Here is a 25,202-nt window from a genome sequence, read left to right on the forward strand (position 1 = left end):
TCTAAGAGTCATTTCTCTCTTATTTTCATGCATATCTCAGAGTCAATATGTTTTATATATATAAGTGTCAGTCACCGTCACCATTGCTACTCTTAATTTTGGGGTTGTTTTGAGCGTGTCTGTAAGCAGTGGGGAAGAAGAAAACTTCTAGAATGCTAAAACACTATTTAGATCACTGGACAAAACAATTAATGCAGACCCTCAATGAAATGGTATGTGATGGTGAAGCATCCTGGGGTAGGCCATGGGTAGGAAACAGCCAAATCTGTTGGCAAAATCAGAAGCAGCTCTACAAAGAGAAGAAACCCTGGTTTTTTACCTCTTTGCAGTTGAGAGTTGAGACACATATTTAAAACGAAACAGCAGAGTGTAATGCTGTAATAGATAACTGTCAGCAAATAGCAATAAGGGGAAATGGGGAGCTGTATTTAAAGTAAATAAAATTTGAAACCTTTTAGTAGCACCTCATGGAATTTCTATTATTGTCTATTATTTTAATGAGTTGAACAACATCCTATTTTTAGTGGAAGGTCAACTTGAACTTTATTTGAACGGGGTCTCTGGTTCTGAACACAGATAGGAGCACGTTAAATGTGATAACAAAAGAGAAGGCTTGGAGCCAGACCTCCTTAACCTATCGTTAGGGGCTCAGATAGCCATCCATGTAAGAACTGTGTGCCACTTAAATGGAGAGCAGTCCTTGTTCTGGGCTCAAACTGCACGCAGTGAAAATAGCACTGAGACTCATGTGGAAGGATTTTGGGGTTTCATTTAAGAATTTAAAATAGATCCAAAAAATAGTAATGATTATTTTAAAAAATGAAATGCTGCCATCTGATGTCACACCACTTTTTTGTGTGTTATTTTTTTTTTTTTTAAAGTAAGTGCTTTTTCAGTTTCTTAAATATTAGAACTCTAGTTTTCAGATGAAAAACTGCGGTACCTGCCAAAATGTACATGGAAGAAATGTTACAAACATTAAAGTATATCTAGCCTAAGCAGTATTATTTTAATTCTGCTGTCACTCACAGTTGTGCATATCCAGTAGAACTCCACTGTTGAGTGAAATTATTTTATTTTTCTGGTAGTGAGATACTGTCAGGTTCCCAAGTTTCCATGTTATACTTCACTGGGAAGATGTTTCTTGCAGTGGCTGTAGGTTTAAGGCAGTAGCACATTTTTTGGATAGCTGTTGTTTGAGAAGCAGTCCTGAGTGCCAGTACAAAGCCAAAGGCTGTGGAACTGCTCAGGCTGTAGGATTCACACTTCTGCTGGAACATCTCCTGGAATTAGTTGGTGTTGCAGCTGGCTGAAGTGTGTGCATTCACCAGTGGAGGGGTTCTGATAGGATGTTTAAGGCAGATGGTTTCTGGCCTTACTAGGATGAGCAATACTAATATCAGGGTAACCTGAACATAGGAGTAAGAATAGAGATGATGTTCTATAGAGTTATGGTGTGAATTGTTTCTGAAAGTGTTTTACTCTCCTCAGCCTGCTTTTTGGCCTTGATTAAAGAAAGTGTGGGTAAGGTACTTCAGTGTTGTTATGGTTTTATTCCAGTACTCTGCCACTGGCATTCTCTCTCATCTTGAGTAAATAATTTTTCCTCTGTGATTCTGTTTCCTTCTGTGATACTGGAACACAACCTCTGCTTGAAACAGTGCTTGAAATAGAAAGCACTGTAGGAAAAGAAAACATGAGTACTAAACAAGGAAAAGAGAGCTCGTTCTGAGTGTTATAAATCTGGGAAAAAATCTGAAATTTTTATCTCACTAGCTATAAGAAAGTTTTCACGAGACAAGTTTGTTGAGGTGCAATGCTTTATCCCACCTCAAAAGTTTTTGGTTTTTTTTTTCATAAACCTTAATTAAACCTTTTAATGTCACTACTAGGTCAGTCATGAACCATTGCTTGCCATGGGGATTCTCCAACACCCATAAAGAACTAGGCTTACACTGTTTTCTTGGTAGATTGATTGTAAGGTATGATATATCACATTATTTATGTTGAGAACTGTGTTGAAGAACTTGGTGGAAGTCTTATATTCTTGTGAATTTTAACTGCTCATCAGATGTGGATTGAAAAAGTGCTCTTGGGAGATGGTAAACACAGGCAGAATTGAAAGGAAATACGAAAAAAAAGTGCTATGTTTTTTTGGTTTTAATTTTTGGGGCTGCGATTAAAAAAAATCTTCCAGTTACTTCATTGCTAGCCTACACCTAAATGCAAAGCCTGTTTAAATAAAGTAGCTTTATGTGAATTAATGTTATTAATGGGTCTGAATCTTGCCACCGTCTCCTGCTCTACTTGTGGTGTCTGTGCATTAATAGACACGTGTCTTGTTGCTAGTGGTAAGAAATGATGAATTCTGAGATGGTTATAGAGCAGCCTGACAGCTTTGTTTGGAAATTTAAGTAATTTACCAGGTGCTTTATAGACTTTACCTGGTGTTAAATGGGCCAGGTCCTTTGGAATACTGCTCCATTCCAGAGCATGGTCTGGCCTACAGAGTACAAGTACTCTGCAGTAAAACAGTGTGCACTTTTCTTTGCCTGAACTACAAGCTTTTAGCATCCTGAATGTCTTATTTCATGTGTCAGCTAGCATTAAAGCAAAATGTGGTAATTGTTTTTTGTGGCTTTATGAAGTCTGATTTGCACTCTCTGTACTGACTGTAGCAAAAAGGCTAACAAGTTATATTATCAGAGTGCTGTTGGTAACAATTAATGAAGCTGTAGAGGAAATACTGAAATTAAGAACAAATAGTAAAAAAAATCTGTTATGTATTCTCAGAAATGTTTCGTATCTTGGAAATCCTCAGGTGCCCTGTCCATATGTATCTTGGTAAAAAATACAGATCCTGACTACTTTGTTTAAACATTTCTTCATTTTTTAGAAGGCAATAGGCCTTTGCATTTTCTGAAACTGCTAGGATAATATATTGTGTGTCATTGCAGGGTACCATACAATAGTAAAAAAACAACAGAGAAAACAATTTTGGTGCCAAGTTCTGTGCAAGAGCTTTATGAATCCCTTTGCTGTCCAGCTCAGGAGTCTGAGAGTGAGTCACTGCCTCCAGACTGAAGTTGGCATACAGTCAGAATGTATGGCAAAACAGTTGCTGTGCTGGAAATTACAAGAATTATCACAGGAAGTATAAGTAATTTAATGCTTCGTGTCCTCTAATTGTTCAAAACCTTCTCAGCTCTAAACTTTTTTGCCGTGCTTATGCTCTCCAATACAGCTTTAAGGATGCCCATCCCCCTGCCAGCCCTCCAGCCGCCGCTGTGTGCTGTCAGTCATCCTGAAATACACTGGGAGCTTGTCAGGCTGTCCCTTGCAGATGCCTCAGGAGCCCCATAGCGAGCCAGGGCAGTTGCACTGAAGTTCCTAACCCAAGGAAATTTCATAGGCACTTGCTTTAGTGCTGCATATGGACCATATGTTTTCTAGCATAGGTGAGTGACGCTGTTGGCTTTCTAACAATCTGGCAGGAGATGGATTCTAAAGTAAAGGTTTTCTAATTTATGCAGAATGTCTTTGGCTCTGCTTTCTGACACTTATTAGTTAATGTCTGTATACAGTGTACTTACAGATTCTAAAAAAAAAGCTGCAGGTGCTACGTTCACGTTGCATTGCAGATGGATATAGGCTTCGGCTGGTTTTCCAGTGTCTTTTTCTTATTACACCAAAAGACTCAATAGTTTTGTATTATCTTGAGGTGGGGAGCATTTGGTAGGAGTGTGCAGATGGTTGGTTTTCTGGCTGTTCTGGGACACAGCTATATCTTGTAACACATGCTTAACATCCTAAGTGTTGTAAGAGCTGCTGGTGTACAGGGCTGAGATTGCCTTCTGTAAAGGTTAATCTAACTGAGTGTGAGGTTATACAGCCTTTTACCAAAACATCTCGCAGTTAGGGCCCCTGCTGTAGTTAGGGGGATGTTATACTGGAGTAGACAAATACAGTTAAAAAAAAAAAAAAGGAAGGTGGAATGTTGATTTTAATATTTTTCCTGAGGCAAACATCAGATTTGTCATCTTAATGAATATGATGCGGAAGGACAGAAGTTCAGTTAGTAAGTGGAAATGCCAGAGAAAATCCCAGGATGATCTTTACTGACTGTATTTTCTTCCTATCGCCTCTTATCCTTGCCTTAATTAAAAAGAAATAACTAAAGAGTCCAATTTAAATATTGATTTAGCCAGTATGGTATATAACAATAAAGAGAGCCTGGTAAGCTAAAAATATGCAGTCAGATTATCAAAATGATTTAAGATCTTGTGGTTTTTGCTGCATTGGCTTGCAAAACTGTTTCCATCTTTTTAGAAACAAAAGGAGGTTTCAGGAAGCATTAGAATTTTACTTAAAAAATATTGCTGGAATCAGCAAGTGAACCCTTAAGTGAGCTATTTATAGCTTAAAATATAATTGAAATTTTCAGAGACAATAGTTTTTGCAATTGACTTTCAGTTGATGACTCGTTATGGCCTGACTCAAGGCTAAAAGCTATTATTGCCTTAACTGGCTTTTGAACTCAGGGCTCAAGCAAAGAATAAAAATGCTGATGTTAGACAGTATGCTAAGGGTAAGAAACAAACAAACAAGCAAAAGCCACAGAACAACCCAGAATAGGGAAAGTCATGACACATGGATTCACATTTTTTCTGACCTGCAAAAATGGGGTTGGATTTGTAATACTTTCCAAGTTTGAGAGTGCTCCAATCTGTGGTGGGATTCTGGAGCACGGTGGTCCTATAGTAACAGGAATTTATTACTTTTAATTTAATTACAACGACATATTTATCTGCTAAAATTTAGAAAAAGATCTGATGATTGCAGATAGCATGTAGCAGAGGAGATTGTGCTGTGAGAATGGAGAGCAAGCAGCAAAAAGGCTTAATTTCTCCATTTTGAGTAAAGCAGGTGCTGAGGCCCTTTATCAAGGAATTTATCAAGGTTTAAAGCGTAAGTGTATCTGCAGAAAAACAACCCGATTCACCTCGTGGTTTCTTTAGGGCTCAGCAGGAGCATGAAGTACAGTTCCCATCCCGTTTACCTGTCCCCTTGTAACTGATGTATGTCTGACCAGAAAAAAATGCACAGCACAGTCAATACCATCTGTTTGCGACTGTTATGATGGATTTCAAGAAGTGCCCATAGTTTGGGAGACTTGTGAAAATATCAAAGATAAGGGTTGGTACCCAGCACCATCATAAAGATTTATTATTTTTCCTAGTGTGAATAAAAAGCAGATTCATTGAAATATTGGCCAGAGATTTAGAAAACCAGTGAATTACAGGTGGCAGAAAAGGATCTGTCTTTTCCAGCGTGTGTAATGATGCGGTTTGACGCAATCCCAGTGAAACTGGGGGACAGTATCTTGTTGAATTTAAATGCTTTTTGAAGGAGGGGTGAACACAAGGAAAGGGCTCAGGAGCTGCTGTGCCGTGTGTTCAGAGGCCTCCCCTGGGGACCTGGAGCTCGCTGCAAGTGCAGGGATGACAGACATTAGTGGCGTTCAAAGCTACTTGTTAGTATCGGACAGAAAGATTTAGGGGTCTCAGAGTTTGTTTCCTTGGTGTTTCTTGAAAGTATCTAAATGTTAAATATGTAAAATATGGGCAGATAATTTGCTTTGACATTTCCAGAGTTCTCTTTCCATTCATATCTGTGGAAGGAAAAGTGTTTTTTTCTGGTCGGTCTGATCTCAGGTTTCTTTGTCTTTTGGCTCAGAATTAAAACTGAAAAATCAGTTCTTTCCAAATGCTACCTCCTGGCTGGATGCAGCTGAATTTTTTTGGAACTTAGCTCTGCCATTAGTATAGTTTGTAGTTAAAGATAAACTTGGCGCTTGGGTAACCTTTAATAAGAATGGCAAAACCCTAAATTGCTTTATACCTTAATTCTTTTATTGCTCATATTATCTTTGCTTGTAAGTGAAATGTGAATAACCCTCCAGATTAATATCTACACCCCTTGCTATAGGAACCCTAAACCTACTGTGTTTTATTAAATCAGTGCCAGGTTCACTGGAAGGTGACACTATATCTCTTCAGCCTGCACAATTGCAGTACCGAATTACTACATTGTACAGCAGCAGTGGTTGTAATGAGTTTTGCTTAAAAAGGACAGATAACCGTTATTTGTGTATTTGAAGTCATTATTGGCTAAAAAGGCTTTGCCAAGCTGTATTTTATAAGAAGGTAAGGTACTGTGAAATTTAAAGTGTCTTTTATTTTGGGACAATAATCGGTTGCAATCCAGCTAAAGCAGTTATAATTCTTTGTTGACACACACACACATTTCAGGCTAATGGCCTGAGTCATGGCCCAGTGAACTTGGTAAAAACTATTAATTCACATCAGTAGATTCTGCATCAAGTTCCTAATGAATGATTTATTCACTTTAAAGACCTTACTTAGCTTTACTTTCGTCTTATTGACTTCAATAATAGGTTTTCTCAACTTAATGTGTCTTGACACTTAAAAAATATTTGTTATTACAGGGTATAAAATAACAGAATGTTCCCCTTTTTCTGCTGTTAATTTCTAGAAATTTTAAGGGCTGCCGTATATGCTTGCTGTTCTTAAGGTGCTTATTATATAACCCCTGTAATTTGGTACATGGAATAAGATACAGATATTGTGCACACAGCATTAATGTTTTTGTTTTGTGATATATTCAGTAATGGAATTTAATATCTTTCCTTTAAAGATCCTTTCTAGACTAGTAGAGGACTTTTATTTAATGGTAATCTAATTCAATTATCATTGTATTTTTCAACATGTCATCAATGTAGAAATCTGTGAGTGAACATAAGGAGTTATATGTACTTTAAGCCTATGATTTTGCAATTTAAGTATCAGAGTATTTTTCCCCTAATTTTTTAAATTTAGAAATAGCGAATTGGAAAAGTTAATTGTATTTTGTGACATTAGACTCTGTTGTGAAAAAAGTTTATACTCACATAGGCAGTCTCTGGGCTCTGACAGAAACGAGGCTTGTACTCGTCTTTAATATTGGCTTATTGCACTTCTCTTTTTTTGTACCCAGGTGAAATGTCAACAAAAGTGCCAAACATTAAACTGAAAATTGATCCTCGGAATCTGCAGATCCAGACATTTACAGTGGAGAAATTACTGGAACCACTGATAATTCAGGTATTTTAGAGTTGAAGAAAGTAAGCTGGATAACCATAGAGGGAAGGGAATAAGGCTGAAGAACTTTTGACTGAAGACATTATTCTGAAAGTCACACCCACAGCTCTTCTGCACTTGTACTTTACTCTGGCTCAGGAGCTTTCCAAGGGTCTGCCTTCCAGATTTGGTCACTTCCATCTTTGCCACCAGTCTGTCACAGTAAATGCTGCATGTTCTAGCTGGTCTCTTGCACAATGTTATCTAGGAGATGCTTAAATGTAGAATAAACTGCAAATGGATTTCCAGTGCATGATATAAGTAATTCTTTAAAAATAAAGTTGTATTTTCCCTATTTGAAGCTTTGCCTCTCCCTAACTCATCCAGTTTATTTTCTTTTATTAATTATTCATTGTCATATTTGATTTTTTTTTCCTCTTTTCCTCCCTTACTAATGTTTTCCTCCCTTACTAATTTTTTCCTATCTGGAAGGTTACTTTTCTCAGAAGGTAACCTCTTCTTTTCTATCATGACTTCATATCCAGCTACTATTAACTGAGCTGCCTCTCTCTCACTTTGTCTGCATTTCTTTATTTATTTTTGCCAGGATGTGATTGATGGTGTAAAAATCCTCAGTTCACAGGTCAGTGTTTTGTGGAAGTTGTCAAGGATATGTGGATGGGTTATAAAATTAGTTTCAAAGCAGTAAGAATAGATGTCTTGATAGACTGAATTTAAAAACATCTTATAGACCAGTAGGTCAGACTGTGCTCAGGCAGCTGCAACACTGTAGGTGTTTTTACAGGAGGTAAAGAAAAGCCAATTTTGGTTTGAGTTTTGCAGGATCAAAGAAACCTGACAAAACAAAGTGCAGTTCCAGGATAAAACAAAGAAACCATCTAAGTTTTGTGGTTTTTTTCCCTCCCAGCTCTTCTCAACCATTGAAAAGCTTGGGGCTGTTCAAATTGGAAATGCTTTGGTTCTAATAGAATATTTTGGCTGTCTTTTCCCTCTCTTAAGCTTATTGTTTTGCTTGTTTCATACTTGTGGAAGGAGAACTTAAGTTTTGAGTGGATCCTTCAAAAGAAAATGTTAGAAGGATAAAAGTAGGGATTAAAGCTCATACTCAGTGAAGGCTGATTGAAAGGCTGGAAAGATAATAAATGAAAATTAGTCTGTGATTAGAAAGAGAATCAGACCAGTCACAGATAAAAATTATGTTCTTACCAGATTCACTTTAGAAAATGCTGCTTGGAACACAGTTTAACTTTATTTTGAGATTTCTGTTGTAATTTATTTATTTAATAGTCTTGTAATGCTATGGCAGGAAAGAAACAATGGAAGTGCTTGCGGTTCCCTGAAGTCTGTCCTAGCCAGTTATGCTAAGTGTTAGGGCAGATTAACAGCACCAATATAGAAAAAAATCCAGGCAGAACCAGCCTGGGAAGTAACTAGGAAGTAATTGTGGAAATAGCTGCAAACCCTTTGCTGAACGGACTCTCTTCCCTCCAATGTGCAATTGGCAGTGGTGATTATTATGAACTCTGAAAATAATATAGCAGCTGTTTTGTGTAAAACCCTCTCTGAGCTGGCAACTTGTCTCTCCTTGGAATAAAACACTGTCCCTAAATTGCCCTGGGTGTTTCCCTCTGTCTGTAGCCTTTATTTTATTCCAGGTGTAACTTTTGTTAGTTGTGAAAGGAAAACTTCTCAGACTAGTTCTCAATCAGTGCATCTGGCACATCAAAAAAGGTTTGTCAAAGTTAGCATGGTTCAGCTGACACAATGTGTAGATCACAGTGATCCCTTGGGTCACTGATGAAAGGCAAGTTGAAAGGCTTGTATTCCCACCTATCATCCACACCACAGACTGTTGGTTTTAGTTCTACATATGGTGAGTTTACCTTCTGCTCGCTGGGTGGGATTAGCCAGTGTTTCTTTGTATATAATACAAATACTTTGGATTTGAAACAGTGGACAGGGGTTCTGCTGTTGTCATTACATCATAATTCAGGTCGTGGTTTTCCTAAATGTCTAGGGATTGACATCTAGTTACACTGAACTATATTGTAAACAAAAAAGAATGTTTTACGATTGATGCTTAAAAAGAATATTTATATTAAAATAAAGGTGAACCAAATATTATGATAGTCAAGGTATTAAGACATTGCTTCCTGAACTACTGCAGTATTAAGAGATGGTCTCAAAGTGCTGCCAGTAACTGAATATAGAATTGGAAGAACTGCTTCAGTTTCCTAGAAACTTAGTATTTGGCATATCCATGACCACACAAGAAACCCCACCCCTTTAGCCTAATAAGTAATGGCAATAGCAGGCAACAGTGTCACGATTCAGCTTTGTAAATGTGGTGGCATGTGGCCTGGAAAATGGCTTAGAAACTCCTTGTGCCTTTAGCACAACTCTGTTGCTCCTGCCAGAGCTAGGCTGGGGGATCTGCGGTGCAGGCTAACAACGGCACACTGTATTAGTCTGTGGTTCAGTTCTTTCTGGGTAGGATTGTATAAAGTTTTTACATTCCTCATTGGGGTTCTGTGTTAGAGAATTCAGAGTAGTTTTTCTGTTTTCCATAATTTCCATGAGCAACGAGCTATCTAATAAATTTTGACTTGTATTTGAGATCAGCTGCTGTCTCCCAATATTTCTCGACAATGGCGCTGAATATGCAGGGCCTTACAGTCAAGAATTTTCACCTTCAGGAATGATTTTTTTTTTAAACACTTTTTCATTTGTTTTATTTCCATTCCTCCTCAACATATCAATGAACAGTGTATAGAAGGATATTCTACATTAAAAAAAACAGCAACAAAAATCTGCAAACTAGAGTACATTATTTTCTAGTGAAATAGTAATGAAATACTTAAAATTTTAAAATACCCCTCTATTTGATGGATTTCTTTGGGCTGCTTCTAATTTTTATGTATTTTATGCCTTTCTTATTGCAAGTATTAGCCTGTAATCTGTAACTCATTCTTAAAAATATGGTCATTGAAACTTTCTTAAATGTTCTAAAACTGACATTGGAAGGTTTGTAAAAATAAAAAATAAAGACTTTTATTCCCAGTGCATTCTCTACCAGCTGGCTGATTTATGTGCAATAAATAATTCCATTTTCTTCCTTGGAGCACAGTCAGAAAAATACCCAAGCCTTCTTTAACAATCTGAGCCAGAGTTATTCATGTTGCTCTCTCCCTTGTGATATGCCAAAGCAGTTGATGTCAAGTGGATGGTGCTTTCCCCCCCCCAGATTGCATGAACTGTATAGGGGTCAGGGCTTTTATGTTTGTAGATATGTTTATAGAAATGTTACCCGGAGGATGTTCATCAGTTACGTTTAGAAGTAATGATTCACAAAGAGCACTCAAGTGCATGAATTCCTGGAGGAGATCTGAAGGTGAGCTAAGGCACGTGTATGTAGCATTGCACTAACCATGTTCTGGCAGGGGGAACAGGAGGACAAAAAAGCATCAGTGGACTTAATGAAAATAAGGTGTGCTTTAAAATATCTGTACAACACTTAAGAAAAATATTTTTGGAGTCTTTCCTTAGTGTTGCAGCTCAAGCAATGCCTTAGAGAATAGTCTTTCAGAAACATTCTGTTGGACTGTGGAGGCTGTATTCAGATGATGAGGAATGTGGAGTGGGATGGTCTATAAAAATAGAAAGTTCTTTATGGATGTTGAAGTGCATTAGTAAAAATAAAATTTGGTCTAAGCTGCAGTAAATCTAAATTCCGGGCAAATGGATGTGCAATTTTAACGTTGAGAGCATCCTAAGGAATTTGGAGGTGTTGAGCTCTGGCCACTGGGATACCCCTTTGGTAAAAAGAGAAACCATTGTGAAAGGTGTTGGCACTCATTTCTGGTATTTGTTCTGGGATACCTTGCAAGACTTATGCTGGAAGTGTGGGAAGAGCCAGCACTTCTGGGGAGAAAGAACCTGATAGCAGCTGAACACAAGCCAGCATGTGCCCAAGTGGCCAAGAAGGCCAGTGGGAGCCTGGCTTGTATCAGAAATGGCATGAGCAGCAGGACCAGGGCAGTGATTGTGCAATGGTGAGGCCACACCTTGAGTCCTGGGCCCTTCTTGACAAGAAGGACATCGAGGTGTGCTGGAACCTGTCCAGGGAAGGGCCAGGGAGCACAGGGCCAGGGAAAGGGCTGGAGCACAGGTCTTATGAGGAGCAGCTGAGGGGGCTCAGCCTGGAGAAGAGGAGGCTCAGGGGTCCCTTCTCAGTCTCCACAACTCCCTGACAGGAGGCTATGGCTGAGTGGGGTTGGTCTCTTCTCCCAAGTAACAAGTGCTGGGAGAAGAGGAAATGGCTGCAAGTTGCACCAAGGGACATTTAGATTGGATGTTAAGAAACATTCTTTCCCTGGAAGGAGTGTCCAGCATTGGAACAGGCTGCCAAGGGACACAGTGGAGTCGCTCTCCCTGGAAGTATTTGCAAAAGCACATGGATGTGGTGTTTTTTGGGATGTGGTTTAGTGGTGCTCTTGGCAATGTTAGCTTGACAACTGGATTTGATGCGTTTGGAGGTCTTTTCCTACCTTAATGGTTCCATGATTCCTGTCTTGCTGAAGCGTCCTCAGATAGCATTGGTACTTTTTCATTTTAGTATGGGCAGGTTTTAAAACAAGCAGGGGCAGGAGTTGACATCAGGGTTAATAGAACAGTGACATTTCTGTTAACTTTGCTTTGATCCTACAGAAGGAGGAACACAAAGATGACGCGTATTGAGTAAAATTGCATCAGATTGAATTTGGTACTTTTACCCATTCTTGGTATTTATGCTGAGCTTGCCTGTCTGTCTCTAAAGCAGAAGGAATCTGCTTATTCTTAGTTACATTTTCAATAACAATATAAATTCACTTGTAGAACTTAAACCTTTTTTGTCTCTTGTTTCTTTTAAATGTAGGTTACAACATTAGTGAACTGTCCACAGAATCCTTCCAGTAAGAAAAAGGGCCGTTCCAAAAGAGCTCGTGTCTTGCTTGCTTCTGTGGAAGAAGCCACTCGGAATCTGTTGGACAAGGGAGAAAAAATTGCCAAGGAAGCCGTTGTGTTTAAAGAGGAACTGCACGCGGCTCTCGCTGATGTGCGGAAAGAGAGTAAGTACATGGCAGACAATTCAGGCACCACGAGGAATTGCTTTAACCATGCCTGGTGTCAAAATGAAGCTAGGATATATGTGGGAAATGTGTTGTGATATGCAAATGTTTGAGCTTGCAGTTGTCTGTTATATATTCTGGGATACCACCTATAAGGAGGTAAAGTATGCAAGCTGGGCCCCGTTGGGACAAAAAATTTATATCGATGGAAGTTTTGTCATTTGGAATGTGGTTTTCTCTTCTTTTCACGAGGACAAGATGCCTCTTGATCATTCTAGTGGCTGTTATGCATGACTAAAAGTTAATGTATGTTTTAACTTCTTGAAAAGAACAGTTTACCTGAATCTTGGATTAAGGATTTTTTAATCTTCCCTCTTTTGTGCATTAATAAGGATTTCATTTGGGAAGGTATAATAGTCCAGTGTGGAGGTATGTTTTGAGAGTAGGAGAAAGATGGATCCTTTAACCTACCATACGAGTCCTCCCCTCCTGATAGAGCAGCTCCTCTCAGGTTAGTTGTGTCATATTCTGTGTCCTCCTCACTTCATCTCTCAATTTTGAATCTGATTCCCAGAACTAGGCTAGTTTTTGTGATCTGCAGAGAATGTTGTAGCCATTTTCTTACAGGCTCTTTGTTGTTTTCTTGAGTTTTACTTTTTCCCATGGAAACTGGGAATATTTGCGTGAGCATGAAGGATGAGTCACATGACCAACATCCTAAATGTGTTCCTGCAGAAATCACAAGTTGAAGTTCATGGATGTCTTAATTATAACATCCTCCCCACAGTAAAGATGGAACTTAATCAGATTTTTCTTTAAATTTAAATTTACTTGTTCATCTTGCACATGCAGTGGGGTGGTTTCTAAGTCTCCAGTACCATTTAGGGCAGTGTTTACTTGCTTTTGGCTTCCTCTGAATTTAGAGATGGCTGTGGTTTAGAGTTTGATCTATGCATGTGGTGTCTGAGTTTGATCTATGCATGTGATGTGTGAGATACCTTAAGGTCCTTTGTGATTAAAAGTGTTATGACCAGCAAGTATCACTGTTATCTGTCACACTGAGCAGCTGAGGCTCTTGCAAAATCATTCATTTTGGAGTACTCTTAAAAGGTTAGCTCATCCATTACAGGCTGATAACACAAGGTAAGAATAAAATATATAGTTTTATATTGATTTTTATACATAGAGAAATTGAAAATATGAAATATTTTTTATTACTTATTGATTCTCAGCCAAGACCAGAGGTAACTACAAAAATAAATAATACATAAAATAGGTTATATATACCTCATACATTTTAAAACAAAGTTAAGTCCATGTTATCACCTATCATTATGCAATGATGAAGTGAGTGCTTGCAGCTGATCTTCCTTCAAGGACTTGCTAAACTACACAGGTTAGTTTTAAGAAATTGTTGAAACAATTGTAAAAAAGGTAGAAGGTTCTTAATTTTGCAGATATTTTTAACCTCTGAAGCTGTGTGCTATTTTAAATTTGTGGTATGTCACATGTAACTTAACTGCCTGTTATTCAGGCCACATTCTGCTGCTGTTAAATGTCTCCTGTTATTTACTTCAAGCTCTTTGAAGGGATGTGGGTCATCAGCCACAGTTGCATGTGGTTATCTGCCATGCATGTCATAGCATACAGTATTTAATTTTCTGTGGTGACTGGCAGGGATTTTTATTAATGCAATCTTAAATTAATTAGGAAGTTTTGCACGTGGCTACAGCTTGTATTTCCTGGATAATGGAATTTTGAAGAAATGCTTTAGATAATTTCACTCACATCAGCCAAACTCAGATTTGCACATTAAGATCCATAAAGAATAAATTCTGTCTCACTTCCTCTTGTGTTTTACTTTGTGTTACGTGCTGAACTTGTTCAGTTGGGGATGCATCATGAGCATGAAACACTTTTTCCTTTTGGGTGTCAATTGCCAGTGTGGAAATTCCTTTGTTACTTTTGGAGCTCATTAATTTGGGGCTCCTTTTAAAGGAGTGGTAGACTTTTTTCAGTCTGCTTCTGATAATCTGCTTTGGAGAATAAAGCAGTAAATTAATGGGATAAAAATGAAGAGTGGGGGTCATGTTTGGTGAATTTAATTCATCTGTGTGTGATTCATGGACTCAGAAATCACAACATGGATATGACTTCACTGACTACAGCTTGCTCTTGGCACTGTTAGTAGATGAGATTTTGGAGTCTCAAATTCAGTTGAATTCTGTTAGTGACCTCTGAAAGAAGGTGTTAGTGTAATGGATGACAGATGTGTTACCTGGATAAATAGCGTCTGCTTCCTTTGACATCTGCAAAGTTTTATCAAAGATTTATAGGCGTGGAGCAATTTAAATAGAGGTTCTCTGCATTTTTCTTCATTTCCTCTCAAGAAAGTACTTTTTAAGGCCTGCCCACATCTTGGTAACATCTTCTGGAACTATGCTAATTGGGTGAGCAGGAAGGTTTGTTGGGTGGTGGACTGTATGCATCATCCAGAAAGCCACTGGCCTAGTAATTGAATAACTGCCATGATTTCCTGTTGATCTGATTTGGTGAAGCTTTGTTAGAGGCTTCTTATGTCCACAGTTTATGCTAAAATAGTGTAATAAACCCCAAAGTAAGTGTATTGAAAAACTGTCCTTGAGAGATTTTATGTGCGTGCAGCATTTCGAAAGATTGGCGTCTAATTTAGTGTTCTGTGGAATACCTGAGCTCTATGCATAGATTGTAAGGAGCGTTGTTCAAACCTGAATGCTTCTGACACGTAATATCAGTCTTGAATTCAAGTCCTGATTCTGAGATTTAATAAGTTTTAAGGCAAAACAGTGAAGCTGTTCATGTGGTGAAATGTTGCTTTAGAAATCTGAATTGAAGTCTAGCGTTATCCCTAGGATGATGAATTTTTGCATTTATGTGAAGGTATGATGGCTTACAGTTCTCAAACAGTTGCATGGGCATACCTGAAATGTTTGGTATTTACTGCCATTGCTGACTGACTATATATAGTCAGAAACACAACAGTTGTTGTCTGCCTTGTGTCTATCTATTGCAGTGTCAGTGTTTCTTGTGTTTATCTGTTATCATGTTCAAGTGTGTTCCCAGATAAACCTGTCATCACACAGAGCAGTGAATCAAAAGCAAGTCACTTGCTGGAGTTACATTTTGAGCCTTAAGTTACTCTTTAAAAGGAAATTGTAACAAATACTTTGATGTTTCGAATGGTCATATTTGATGTGTTTTGATATTAAATAGGGCAGACAAGAGTTTGATGGCATGGAAAACACTCCCATTCACGGGCAAGAAATGGGAGCTTACTTAGAAGGGCATTTACTAAAGGAAGGGAATAGGGATCTTTTGTATTATACTATGTTCTTGTTTGTCTCTCCTCTCATCTTAAAATTAAACTTAACTTTCTCATCCTACATGAAGAGGTGTGTGTATTCTTCATCGAAGGGACTTCTGTTCTGGGAGGCAGAACTTAAATGGCTTAAAATAATCTGTGCTGTCCTTTCATCAAACCAAGAACAGATCTCCTGCAGAATAGCTTTTGACATCAGCCTCACTGGATCAGGTGACCCTGAGTGGGAAAGGGAGAATGAAGAGGTGGGTGTAAGGCATGATGGGGATGTGTGCTGGCTCTGATTACATGTTAGGAAAAACTAGATGAAATGTGGAAGTGGAACTTCCTGATATGCAGTGGTGAAATAGTTGCTATGCAACAGAATCCAGTGGTATCTGAGTGGGGTAGGAGACTGTGTGGCGGGAGAAAAATGTCCTGTAACAGCTTCAGAAAGCTATTGTGAGAATCTGAGTTATCACAGTGTTGAGTATTAGGAGCATGCAGGAGGTATTGATCTGCTGTGCCCTGACACTGATAGCGTTGCTTCAGCTGGCTGGCTGAAGCAGAATCCTTTTATTTACTGTAGCAGATGGAGATGGTATTTGTAGGAACAGAACAGGTGATTGCACCGGTGACTTGTATTGTTTAATCTTGTGTTTTTAGAAAGGGTAAATTGTTCTGTGCTGTGATGTGATCTTGATTCCCAGCCTTCTCTGGTACTTATTCTGCTTAATATGTTAGTTCATGCCTGCAGAATTTGAGGCTGCACATACTAGTGTCAGTATGAGCTAAGAAATGTTCTGTTACGTGTGAGATCCCATGTGGAATACTGTATTCAGCTGTGAGGCCCTGAGCATCAGAAGGACATTGGAGCCAGTCCAGAGGAGTCTGCAATGATGCTCAGTGGAATTGAGCCCCTCTCCTGTTAAGGCAGCTTGAGAGAGCTGCACTTGTTCTGCCTGCAGAGAAGGCTCTGGAGAAACATTACTGGAGCCTCTCAGAACCCAAGGGGGACCTAAAAGAGATCTGGAGGGGGACTTTCTACAAGTGGGAAAGGCTTTAAAATAACAAAGGGTGTCTCAGATTAGATACTAGGAAGAAATTCTTCACCATGAAAATGCTGAGGCACTGGCACAGGGTGCCCAGAGGAGCTGTGGCTGCCCCATCCCTGGAAGTGTCAAAGCCAGGATGGATGGGGCTTGCAGCAGCCTGGGCTAGTGGAAAGTGTCCCTGCCCATGGCAAAGGGATTGGAACTAAATGATGTTTGAGGTCCCTTCCAACCCAAAGCATTCTAGGATTCTGTATTATAAACCATAGTGAGTTTTCTCTTTGTTTGTATTTCTGTTCTCTCAAGTTTGAGACTGAAATGTTGGAAATTCTTTCTACTAACTTTGGTATGTTTGTTCCCCCCTTAGTAAATGAGCTCCTATTGTCAACTGTGTTTCTCTGGAGCTGTAAAGCCATCAGTGTCTAACAGTGCAGTTCAAGAGCAGGTGACAGGACTTGGCAGCAGTACCTCCTTGTGGGAGGACACAAGAACGGCATAAAATTCACTGCATTCCATGTGCATTTCACACAGCTGAAGTTAAAAAATGAGATGAGAAAGCCAGTTGTAAATATAAATAGATGAGGGGAAAATGTGATACTCGGGTGAGATTTCAGAAGGAGAAAAACATCTATTCTAATAAATAAAAGAAGAAAGCATAATTTTGTTGATCTTTCCTAAACCAGTGAAGAGCACTTGGCTGTTGTCAGTGTGATGCTGAGCACTGTCTCTGAGGGGTGCTCACTGCCTGCAGTTGGTGGCGTTGTTGCAGTCTCTGTACAGACACAGCCTGGCACAAGCTGTCAGCTAATTGCCAACAGGCTCACAATTCACTTGTTTTTAAAGGAATTTTCATGTAAGTTTTTGGATATTTTTGGTGCTGGGTGTAAAGTGTGTGAATCCTCTAACTTTTTAAAAAAATTACCTGTGGCTGAAGAGGGTTTTTTATATTTCCCTGTGCCTGAGCAGATTTTTGTAGGCACATGTAAGTAACAGTCATTTGACACAGCAGTAGCTGTCAGTAGCTGATCAGCTGATGGTAGACAGACATTTACTTTGGGAGTCATCTTCTCTGGGTGTGTTGAACAGTCTTGGAAATATCTGCCTGACAGTAATTGCACAGTTATGATAGATCCTGGCATTGGTTTCTTTGAATTGCTTTTTGTTTGGTTGTCTGAAAGAATTGAAATACTTTGAATGCTGCTATCTGTCTGAATTCCTATTTGTGCCACTAAAAGGACATATCTTGCGTTTTGTTGTTTGTGACAAATGTAATTATGGAATAATATCCAGTTGATGGGAATTAAAATAAAATAGATTAAATTGCATCAGGCTGTCATACTGTCTACAGCAGTTTAAGAAAGTTTCAACATCGTGTCATTTTCTTCTGTTTGTACTTGGAGCTCCTATCTGTCTAGTCTGCATCTCATAGTTCTATTTTAGGGTTATGATTTTATGTGTTCATCTGGCCATCCCAGCTTATGTCACGTTCATTTTTAAGGGCTTGGTTGTATTCAGATTCTTCTGACTTGTGTTTGCTCACAGAACTGCAGAATACTGAGGGGTGGAAGGGACCTCTGGGGGTTGTCTGGTCCAATACCACAGGTCAGGCAGGGCCAGCAGTCTGCCCAGGACCATGTCCAGTCAGGTTTTTAACATCTCAAGGATGGAGACTCCACAGCTGACATGGCTGGCCTGTGCCACTGCTGAGTCACTCTCGCGGTGTAAAAAACATTTTCTGATGTTTACATGGAATCTCCTGTGTATCAGTTTGTGCCCATTGCTTCTCCTCCTGTTGCTGGGCACCACTGAGGGCAGTCTGGCTCCATCTCCTTTTCACCTCCCTTCGTGTGTTTATGGTGTTTGTCACTATTGTCCATATTATTGAGTTTAATTTACCAGACTTCACATTGGAGAGTAGTATATTGTTGTCTACTGGCAATTACTAGCTTCATGGCACAGATTTCACTTTATGTCAGTCAGATGTTTGAGTGTATGAGGTTTTCATTACATTAGCTTATATTTATAATGAGAAGAGCAATATTTGATTCCTTTCTGTGGCTGGGAATTATTTAATAGCAAGGGCACCAAAGTACACAGTAATAAAACAAGTAGTGACTAGAAAAGTTTAACAGAGCTGCTGGCTTTGTTGTGTACAGTTAAGAGTAATAGTGTGAAGGCCAGGGGAATTATTTCAGAATTAAATGATGCTGTAGAAGAGGAAGGGAACATCATGGAAGATGTGGAACATGAACCTGCATGATCTGTAATAACTGACCTTCATTTCAAGGCATTAGGGCAAGAAGGAGATACCAGATTTGTTGGCAGTACTTGTGACTTGCAAAATAACCGATGGAACTTCACTGCCTTCCTCTCCTCTGGGTGTTGTGATGCAGCCTAAGGAAATGTGTCTCCTTTTGCAGGTCAGGCCCTGCAGGTGTCGGCAGAGGCGTTCACCAGCGATCCCTGCTCCCTGCCCCGGCGGCAGGCTGTTGTCCCGGCCGCTCGCTCGCTGCTGGCCGCTGTCACCAGGCTCCTCGTTCTGGCCGACGTGGTGGACGTGGCTTATCTGCTGCAGCACCTGACCGTGGTGAGTAAGGCTCTGCTCACCTCGGGCTCTGTTAGCCACAGCTGTGTCTGCTCGGGGCTCATGCACATAACACCTGGGCAGCTAGGACAAGTGGAGATTCTAGATGAGATTTGTAAATGGACCAAAAAACTCATCTACTTGCAGCTCAGCATATTTGATCTTTTTTTGGTTCATTTTTTCCCACTAATATTTTCAGTAATTGATCAGAAACTGATAAAAGCACACAAATTTCTGTCGACTTCCTAATATTTCAGGGCAGAGGTAAATAATCAGTGCCATCTCTCATAACGCCTCATGCCACGAGAGAGCACAGTGATTTAGAAGACCATGTTGAAGCAAGTTCAATTTGGTGAGGATGAGAGAATAGAAATTTGGCTCCATAATAAATTCATATGATTCATAATAAAACAATGTTGTGTGGCTTTCAATACTGGGCTTGGAAAATCTGCCACTGACAACTGTTGGAGATGCACCACAGGCTAATTAACACTGACTTGCAGAAGCTTCTGTGTTGTTCTGTATGTTTAAATTTGTCAGCTGTAATAGGAATGGCCTATGTATTTTGTACTGTTCATGGAAAATGATCTTAAATTATGATATTTTTCATGGTAATCTGCTACATTTTTAATATTTATTTTTATAATCCTAGATGTTCTCTTCTAAGATGTATTGAGTATATTTCACATGAGAGAGCTAAAATTAGATGGTTTTCCTTACTAGAGTTTCAGTATTTCTAAACGGCTGTCTAATTCACCTCATGCTTTCCATCTGAAAATGAAAACAAAAAATAACTGAAAATGGTGAAAGAATGCAGAGTATCATTCAGGAACAATTCCAATACTGCAGAGTGCCATTAAATTGTCATCTTCTTCCATATTTCCTCTTTATAGGAGGGAGAACTGAATTTGTAAATGAACCCTTAGAATAAATTAGTGTGGTAAATACTCTCAGTAATGCCTGGGCAAAAGACTCACCCTAGTTGTTAGAGGAGATTGTATTACATTTTGCATATCTATTTAGTCTCTGCTCTGGCTGTTGAACTTGCCAACAGTGGTATTAGCTGTAATGGTGTCTTTTATGTTGACATCTAATTAGGAAATTGACTTAATGTAATTTCAATACATGCTATTGAACATCCCTCAGTTCCTAACAACTTTTGGTCACAGTTAACTGAGCCAGATTTAAAGGCAATTAAATATTATAATGAATTTCAACATGGCTCTATTCTAAATGTTTAACTGTAATCATTATACTTTAAAACTCCCTTAGGAATTCAGTTTTTCATCAGCATGGACTTGCTCCCACAAAAAGACATTGTATTCACACAGTGTCAAAGTAGACCATGTCTTTGCTGTATCAGCTCTAATATTCTTGCATTTTGCAAGCTCATATGCCTTGAAAATCAACTCATGTTTTTAGGAGTGTTTAGCTGTTTTTCTCTGCACTTGTTCTAAAACTTTAATACTTCACCCATATTACCCTGTTCTTCAGACATGGGTGTTACAGCTGTTAAAACTCGAGAGATGGGAAATTTCATTGCTCTTTATTTCCATGTCTCTGAGCACTGTAATTTTTATGGAGTAGAATGAAGACATTAGAAAGGACTAAGACAAAATTTATTTGAAAAATTAAAAAAAGTAATAGTAGAATGAAATACATAAAAAATCTAATCAAGGACCTTTTCTTTGTTTGCAAGTATAAAATGAAAGTTGGTTCAGCTTCATCAAAGAACTCTGTACTGTATTAGTGAGATCTTGCTCAGTATGAAAGTATTTAACGGGGAATTACCCATTTAAGTATTTAATATTTTTCAGACCCATTTATCAAAGAGTGCTGAATATTTTTCGTCTTGGTCACTCACTAAAATTAGTTAATTCCAACACTGACGTATAAAATTATACCTTTTTCTACTGACAGAATATGGTCTGGATCATTAAACTTTAATTTCCTCAGTAACCTGGGAATAAAAACAGAAAGAAAACAAAGACAATCTAACTGACTGTCATAGAAAGCCTCATCTACTGTTACCTGTCGCATCTGCCTGTTGATGTATATCTAGGAAAAAAGGATAAACCTCAGCTGTCTTCCAGTTTATATAGTCTCTAACAATATTGTTTTCTGTACATTTTGCTTAGACTTAGGACTGTTTTGGAATTCTGTGTAATAAAGTCTTCATATTAAACAGTGTGTAATGCTGAAAATACTGAATATTTTTTGTTAGAAAAATACTGAAATGTGACTTTTCAAAACTAGAAATAACAGGTGAGTTTGAAAGGATTGGATAATCCTGGGATGAATTTCAAACCAAATGTTCAAAAACCTAGCTTTGTGAACAGGAAATTAACTTTTTTAGAAGTTTTGGTAATAAAGTAGAGAAAAGTTTGGCTGCTTAATGAATTCTACCCGCTATTCACCAAGCAAAGAGTGAATAAATGTGTGTGTAAATAATGCTTACTAAATGACAGTACAAAGCCTCAGTGACTGGTCACATTCTGGTACAGAACACTTCTGGCCACTTGTGGAACTCAGACTCCTATAAGACTCTGAGGGTGCATTGCAAACAGGAAGATCCTTCTAGAGTTCACTGAAAAAATAAAGTGCATCACACCACAAAGAAAGGTTTTTCTTCTTTAAATAATTTTTTTTAAACAGAGAATAGTTTAAATAAATATGTATCTATGCCTGAGTTTCCATGCTGGAAGAGTTTGAAGTCTCTAAAGAAACAACTGAGTTCTGAAAAATGTGGTCAGACAAAGACCCGTCTTTTGTCTTGCACTCAGAGCTGTGTTAGCAGCTCATTCATTATGGTTAGTAATGCTTGATATTATTTAATTAAGTAAATTAACAGATTAATGATATTGCTTAAGTTTATTGATCGGAAGAGAACAGCAGGAAAGGAACAAGTTTGGAGAATTTCATTCAAAGAGCATTGGCAGTCTGTCTTTCTCTAATCAGTTTCAGATCATGCTGAGCCAACATGTTTTATCTGCCTTTTTCCTCTTCATGTCATGCTTGTAGATTTACTGTGCAAGTCTTCATATTTTTCATGAATGCCTCAGCATGGTCTTTACAAATGCTTGCTTACAGTTATTTGAAACTCCTGCCAGGGAAAAAAAAAAAAAGAGAATGGCTAGTGATAAGAAATAACTTGTGAGGTTGGGCCCTGTGAGCGTAGTGCTGTCTGTTCTTCCCTTTCCTGCAGTGTATTCATCAGCATTAAGAATCTTCTGAGCAAGAACTTGGTAGGGTTACACAGAACAAAGGAGGAAGGTCATCTTGGGCTGCCCTGTGCTTCAGGTTTAGGGGCTTGGTTCAGCTCCCAGAACTGTACTTAACTGATACAGATCCCTGCGGGGAGCCTTCCTCCCCTCCAGTAGATCACTTTGGCATGTGGACTTGTGTGAGCCTTAGATGGTGTAGCTGGTTACTAAACATTTAATTTTGGACTGGGGTGGGATTTGTTCTGCTCCCCATCCTTTGTGCTGAACTTCAGGGGATTGGGTGCTTAGAAAAAAACTGGTCCTGCTGCTAAAGACTGAGATAGAGAAGTTCCTTGTATGTCACTCTGTTTTCCCCTGCATCCAGTAAAGGATGGAGATTGTCCTTAGCCCTCCATTTGTTCCTGATGTGTTTATAGAAACCTTGTTTTTTACAGCAGTAGCCGGATTAAATTCTAACTTCTTGCCACCTTCCTTTGTTGGGTGTTGGTCATTCCCATGACAGGGGAACTTCTGGGTCACAAGGAGTATTAAGAAGGTGACAGGAGTCTTTGGGAGAAGATCTGGTTTCTCCTTTGGTTCACACTCCTATTTATTTTCTCATCAAACAGAGATTCCTGCTATCAATCAGACGTTTGTCTATGGTATGTGGGATGCAGTTGTTTGGAATCAGGCCTGCAGTATTTATCATCACACTCTGCAAATTCCATGGCATTCTGTGATGTGCAGTAAATAACAGAGGAAAAGCAGCTTCCAAAGAACTGCTTTTAGGAGCTGGCTTTTTCAAAGTGAGCATCCTTTTGAGTGCAGCAGGAATCTGGATCCACTTTTGTGCTTGGTATAGGAGCCCCTTGACTGCTCCTTTGTATCTTGTAAAAATAAATAATTGTCAAGCTGTGGGATGATAGATTCTGACTAGGATGTTAAGTTGTAAACATAAAGCTTGGGGAGATCTGTAACATAAAGGTGGTTTGTAGCAGAGGTTAACACAATGCTTGAAGTCATCAGAAGTACAGGTGAGTGTGAGAAGTCATATTGTGTCTGGTGATGAAGTTGGAAGGTGGGGTATTAGAAAAGCAGAGGCCTGTTGGAAATAATTGTTTGGACTGTTCAGATGGCTGCATGCTGCAGTCAGTGACCAGTGCTCCATTGCAGTCAACTCTGTTTGAACCTGTCAGGCAAAGACCATGGCTGAAGGCTTCCCTTGGGAATGTCTGTTTCTGGCTGTGGCCTCTGCAGCAGCATGCATTCACCACTGAAGTGCTGTGCTTAGGAGAGAATAATGTGGAAGTGATGTTCTGAAATTTCCTTCTCTAGGGTGCTGATATGAGAAGGCACATTCTAGGCCAGGAAAATAATCTTGGGAAATTATCTTCTCCTGAGACGTTACTTATTGGTAGTATAGTAACAAAGTTGGTGTAATGTAGAATGGCTTTTCTGATCAACAATTCAAGCATGCAGAGATCATTCTGATCTAGAGAAATGTATTTTATAACTCATTTGTGCTTTGAGAAGCAGAAATGAGGAAATGCTTGCAAAACAAACAGTATCTGCTTTATCATCAGAGTGTATGTCGAAAGACCTTAAAATGACAGCAAAATCATCTGATATTTTCTGAATGGAAAAAGCTGTGAACTGCTTTATGTAAACCTCTCCAAAGGAGGCACATTGCCCATTCCATTACAGCAAAATAGGAGAAGAGCAGTTTTTTTCTCATAAGTATGTGTGTTCAGTAATTGGAATTTAAGAGGGGTTGTGAATGGCTTTTTTCCAACCATATCTTTGGGTAATTTAAATTATACATTTAGTTATAATTCTAGTCTTTTAAAGAACCAGTACCTTATCAAAACAGGAAGGTATATTTTTTCAATGGACAGCTTTCTTTTGTCAAAATAGGACTAAAATTTGCTTCTTGTCCTTAATTCAATTCATATTAATCCATATGAAAATAAAGAGAAATATTTTACCAATGGAGAAAATAGTTCAGTGCTACTGTACTGCCCTGTGCAGTGGAAGATGATGATACTGATACTTTGAAATACAAATACTCTTTGACTTGTGCAGCTCAGGATGAATAAAAAAGAGCCATTTCTCCTAATTTTTGAATAACAGAGTGGCTTTTTGCAGCCCTGGCCCTAAATCTAAACCAGCTGTGTAGAAGGAAACTATGTAAAGGAAGTGCAGCAGGCCCTTTGGTTACATCATCTTTATCCCCAGGCAAGTGACATTAAAGATGTGTGCAGAGCATCATGCACAGACTGGAGAAGCAGGATTGGCTGCCCCCATCCCTCTTCCTGTTTACATGGAGATGTGGTTACCAGGAATATGGCTTTGTACTCTGTATTCAGTGATGTCGCTTCCCACATTTCTGAATTACAAGCAATGAAGCACTTTGCACTGCACGTTTGTAATCTCATAATTCTGTGTCCTGGCCTCTTCTGTGTGGGTGGTAAGCCATTAATTTTTATAGCTCATATGGAAGATGAAATGTAGCAAATTTTGGCTTAAGCAGTATCAAAATTTTGGTATGATTAGTTAGTTTAATATGATTTAATTTTGAAATGTGCAGCCACTCTCTCTCAGCCTCTTTTCTTTGATCTCATTGCCTTATTTTCGTTACATATGACAGCAGAGCAGAAGTTCCAAGGCTCCTGAGTGTAGGTAGAAGGATAGTGGAGAAAACTGTCAAAAAAGCTATGTCAGGAGCTCATAAAGACAGCAGAGGATTCTCAGCTGTTAA

At 38.8% G+C, this 25,202-nt stretch overlaps 1 protein-coding gene across 1 annotated transcript in view; it reads left to right on the forward strand.

Annotated features, from left to right (window-relative positions):
• The first annotated feature begins 3,320 nt into the window (after positions 1-3,320).
• CTNNA3 (catenin alpha 3) overlaps positions 3,321-25,202 on the forward strand; it is a 412,512-nt gene continuing 390,630 nt past the window's right edge. The window contains exons 1-4 of the mRNA XM_077784793.1: positions 3,321-3,458; positions 7,057-7,163; positions 12,076-12,268; positions 19,078-19,244. Of these exons, the coding sequence (XP_077640919.1) occupies positions 3,434-3,458; positions 7,057-7,163; positions 12,076-12,268; positions 19,078-19,244 (492 nt within the window). The 5' untranslated portion in view covers positions 3,321-3,433. The remainder of the gene's footprint in view (positions 3,459-7,056; positions 7,164-12,075; positions 12,269-19,077; positions 19,245-25,202) is intronic.

Source organism: Lonchura striata, chromosome 7 (assembly GCF_046129695.1).
Source record: "Lonchura striata isolate bLonStr1 chromosome 7, bLonStr1.mat, whole genome shotgun sequence".
NCBI lineage: Eukaryota > Metazoa > Chordata > Aves > Passeriformes > Estrildidae > Lonchura > Lonchura striata.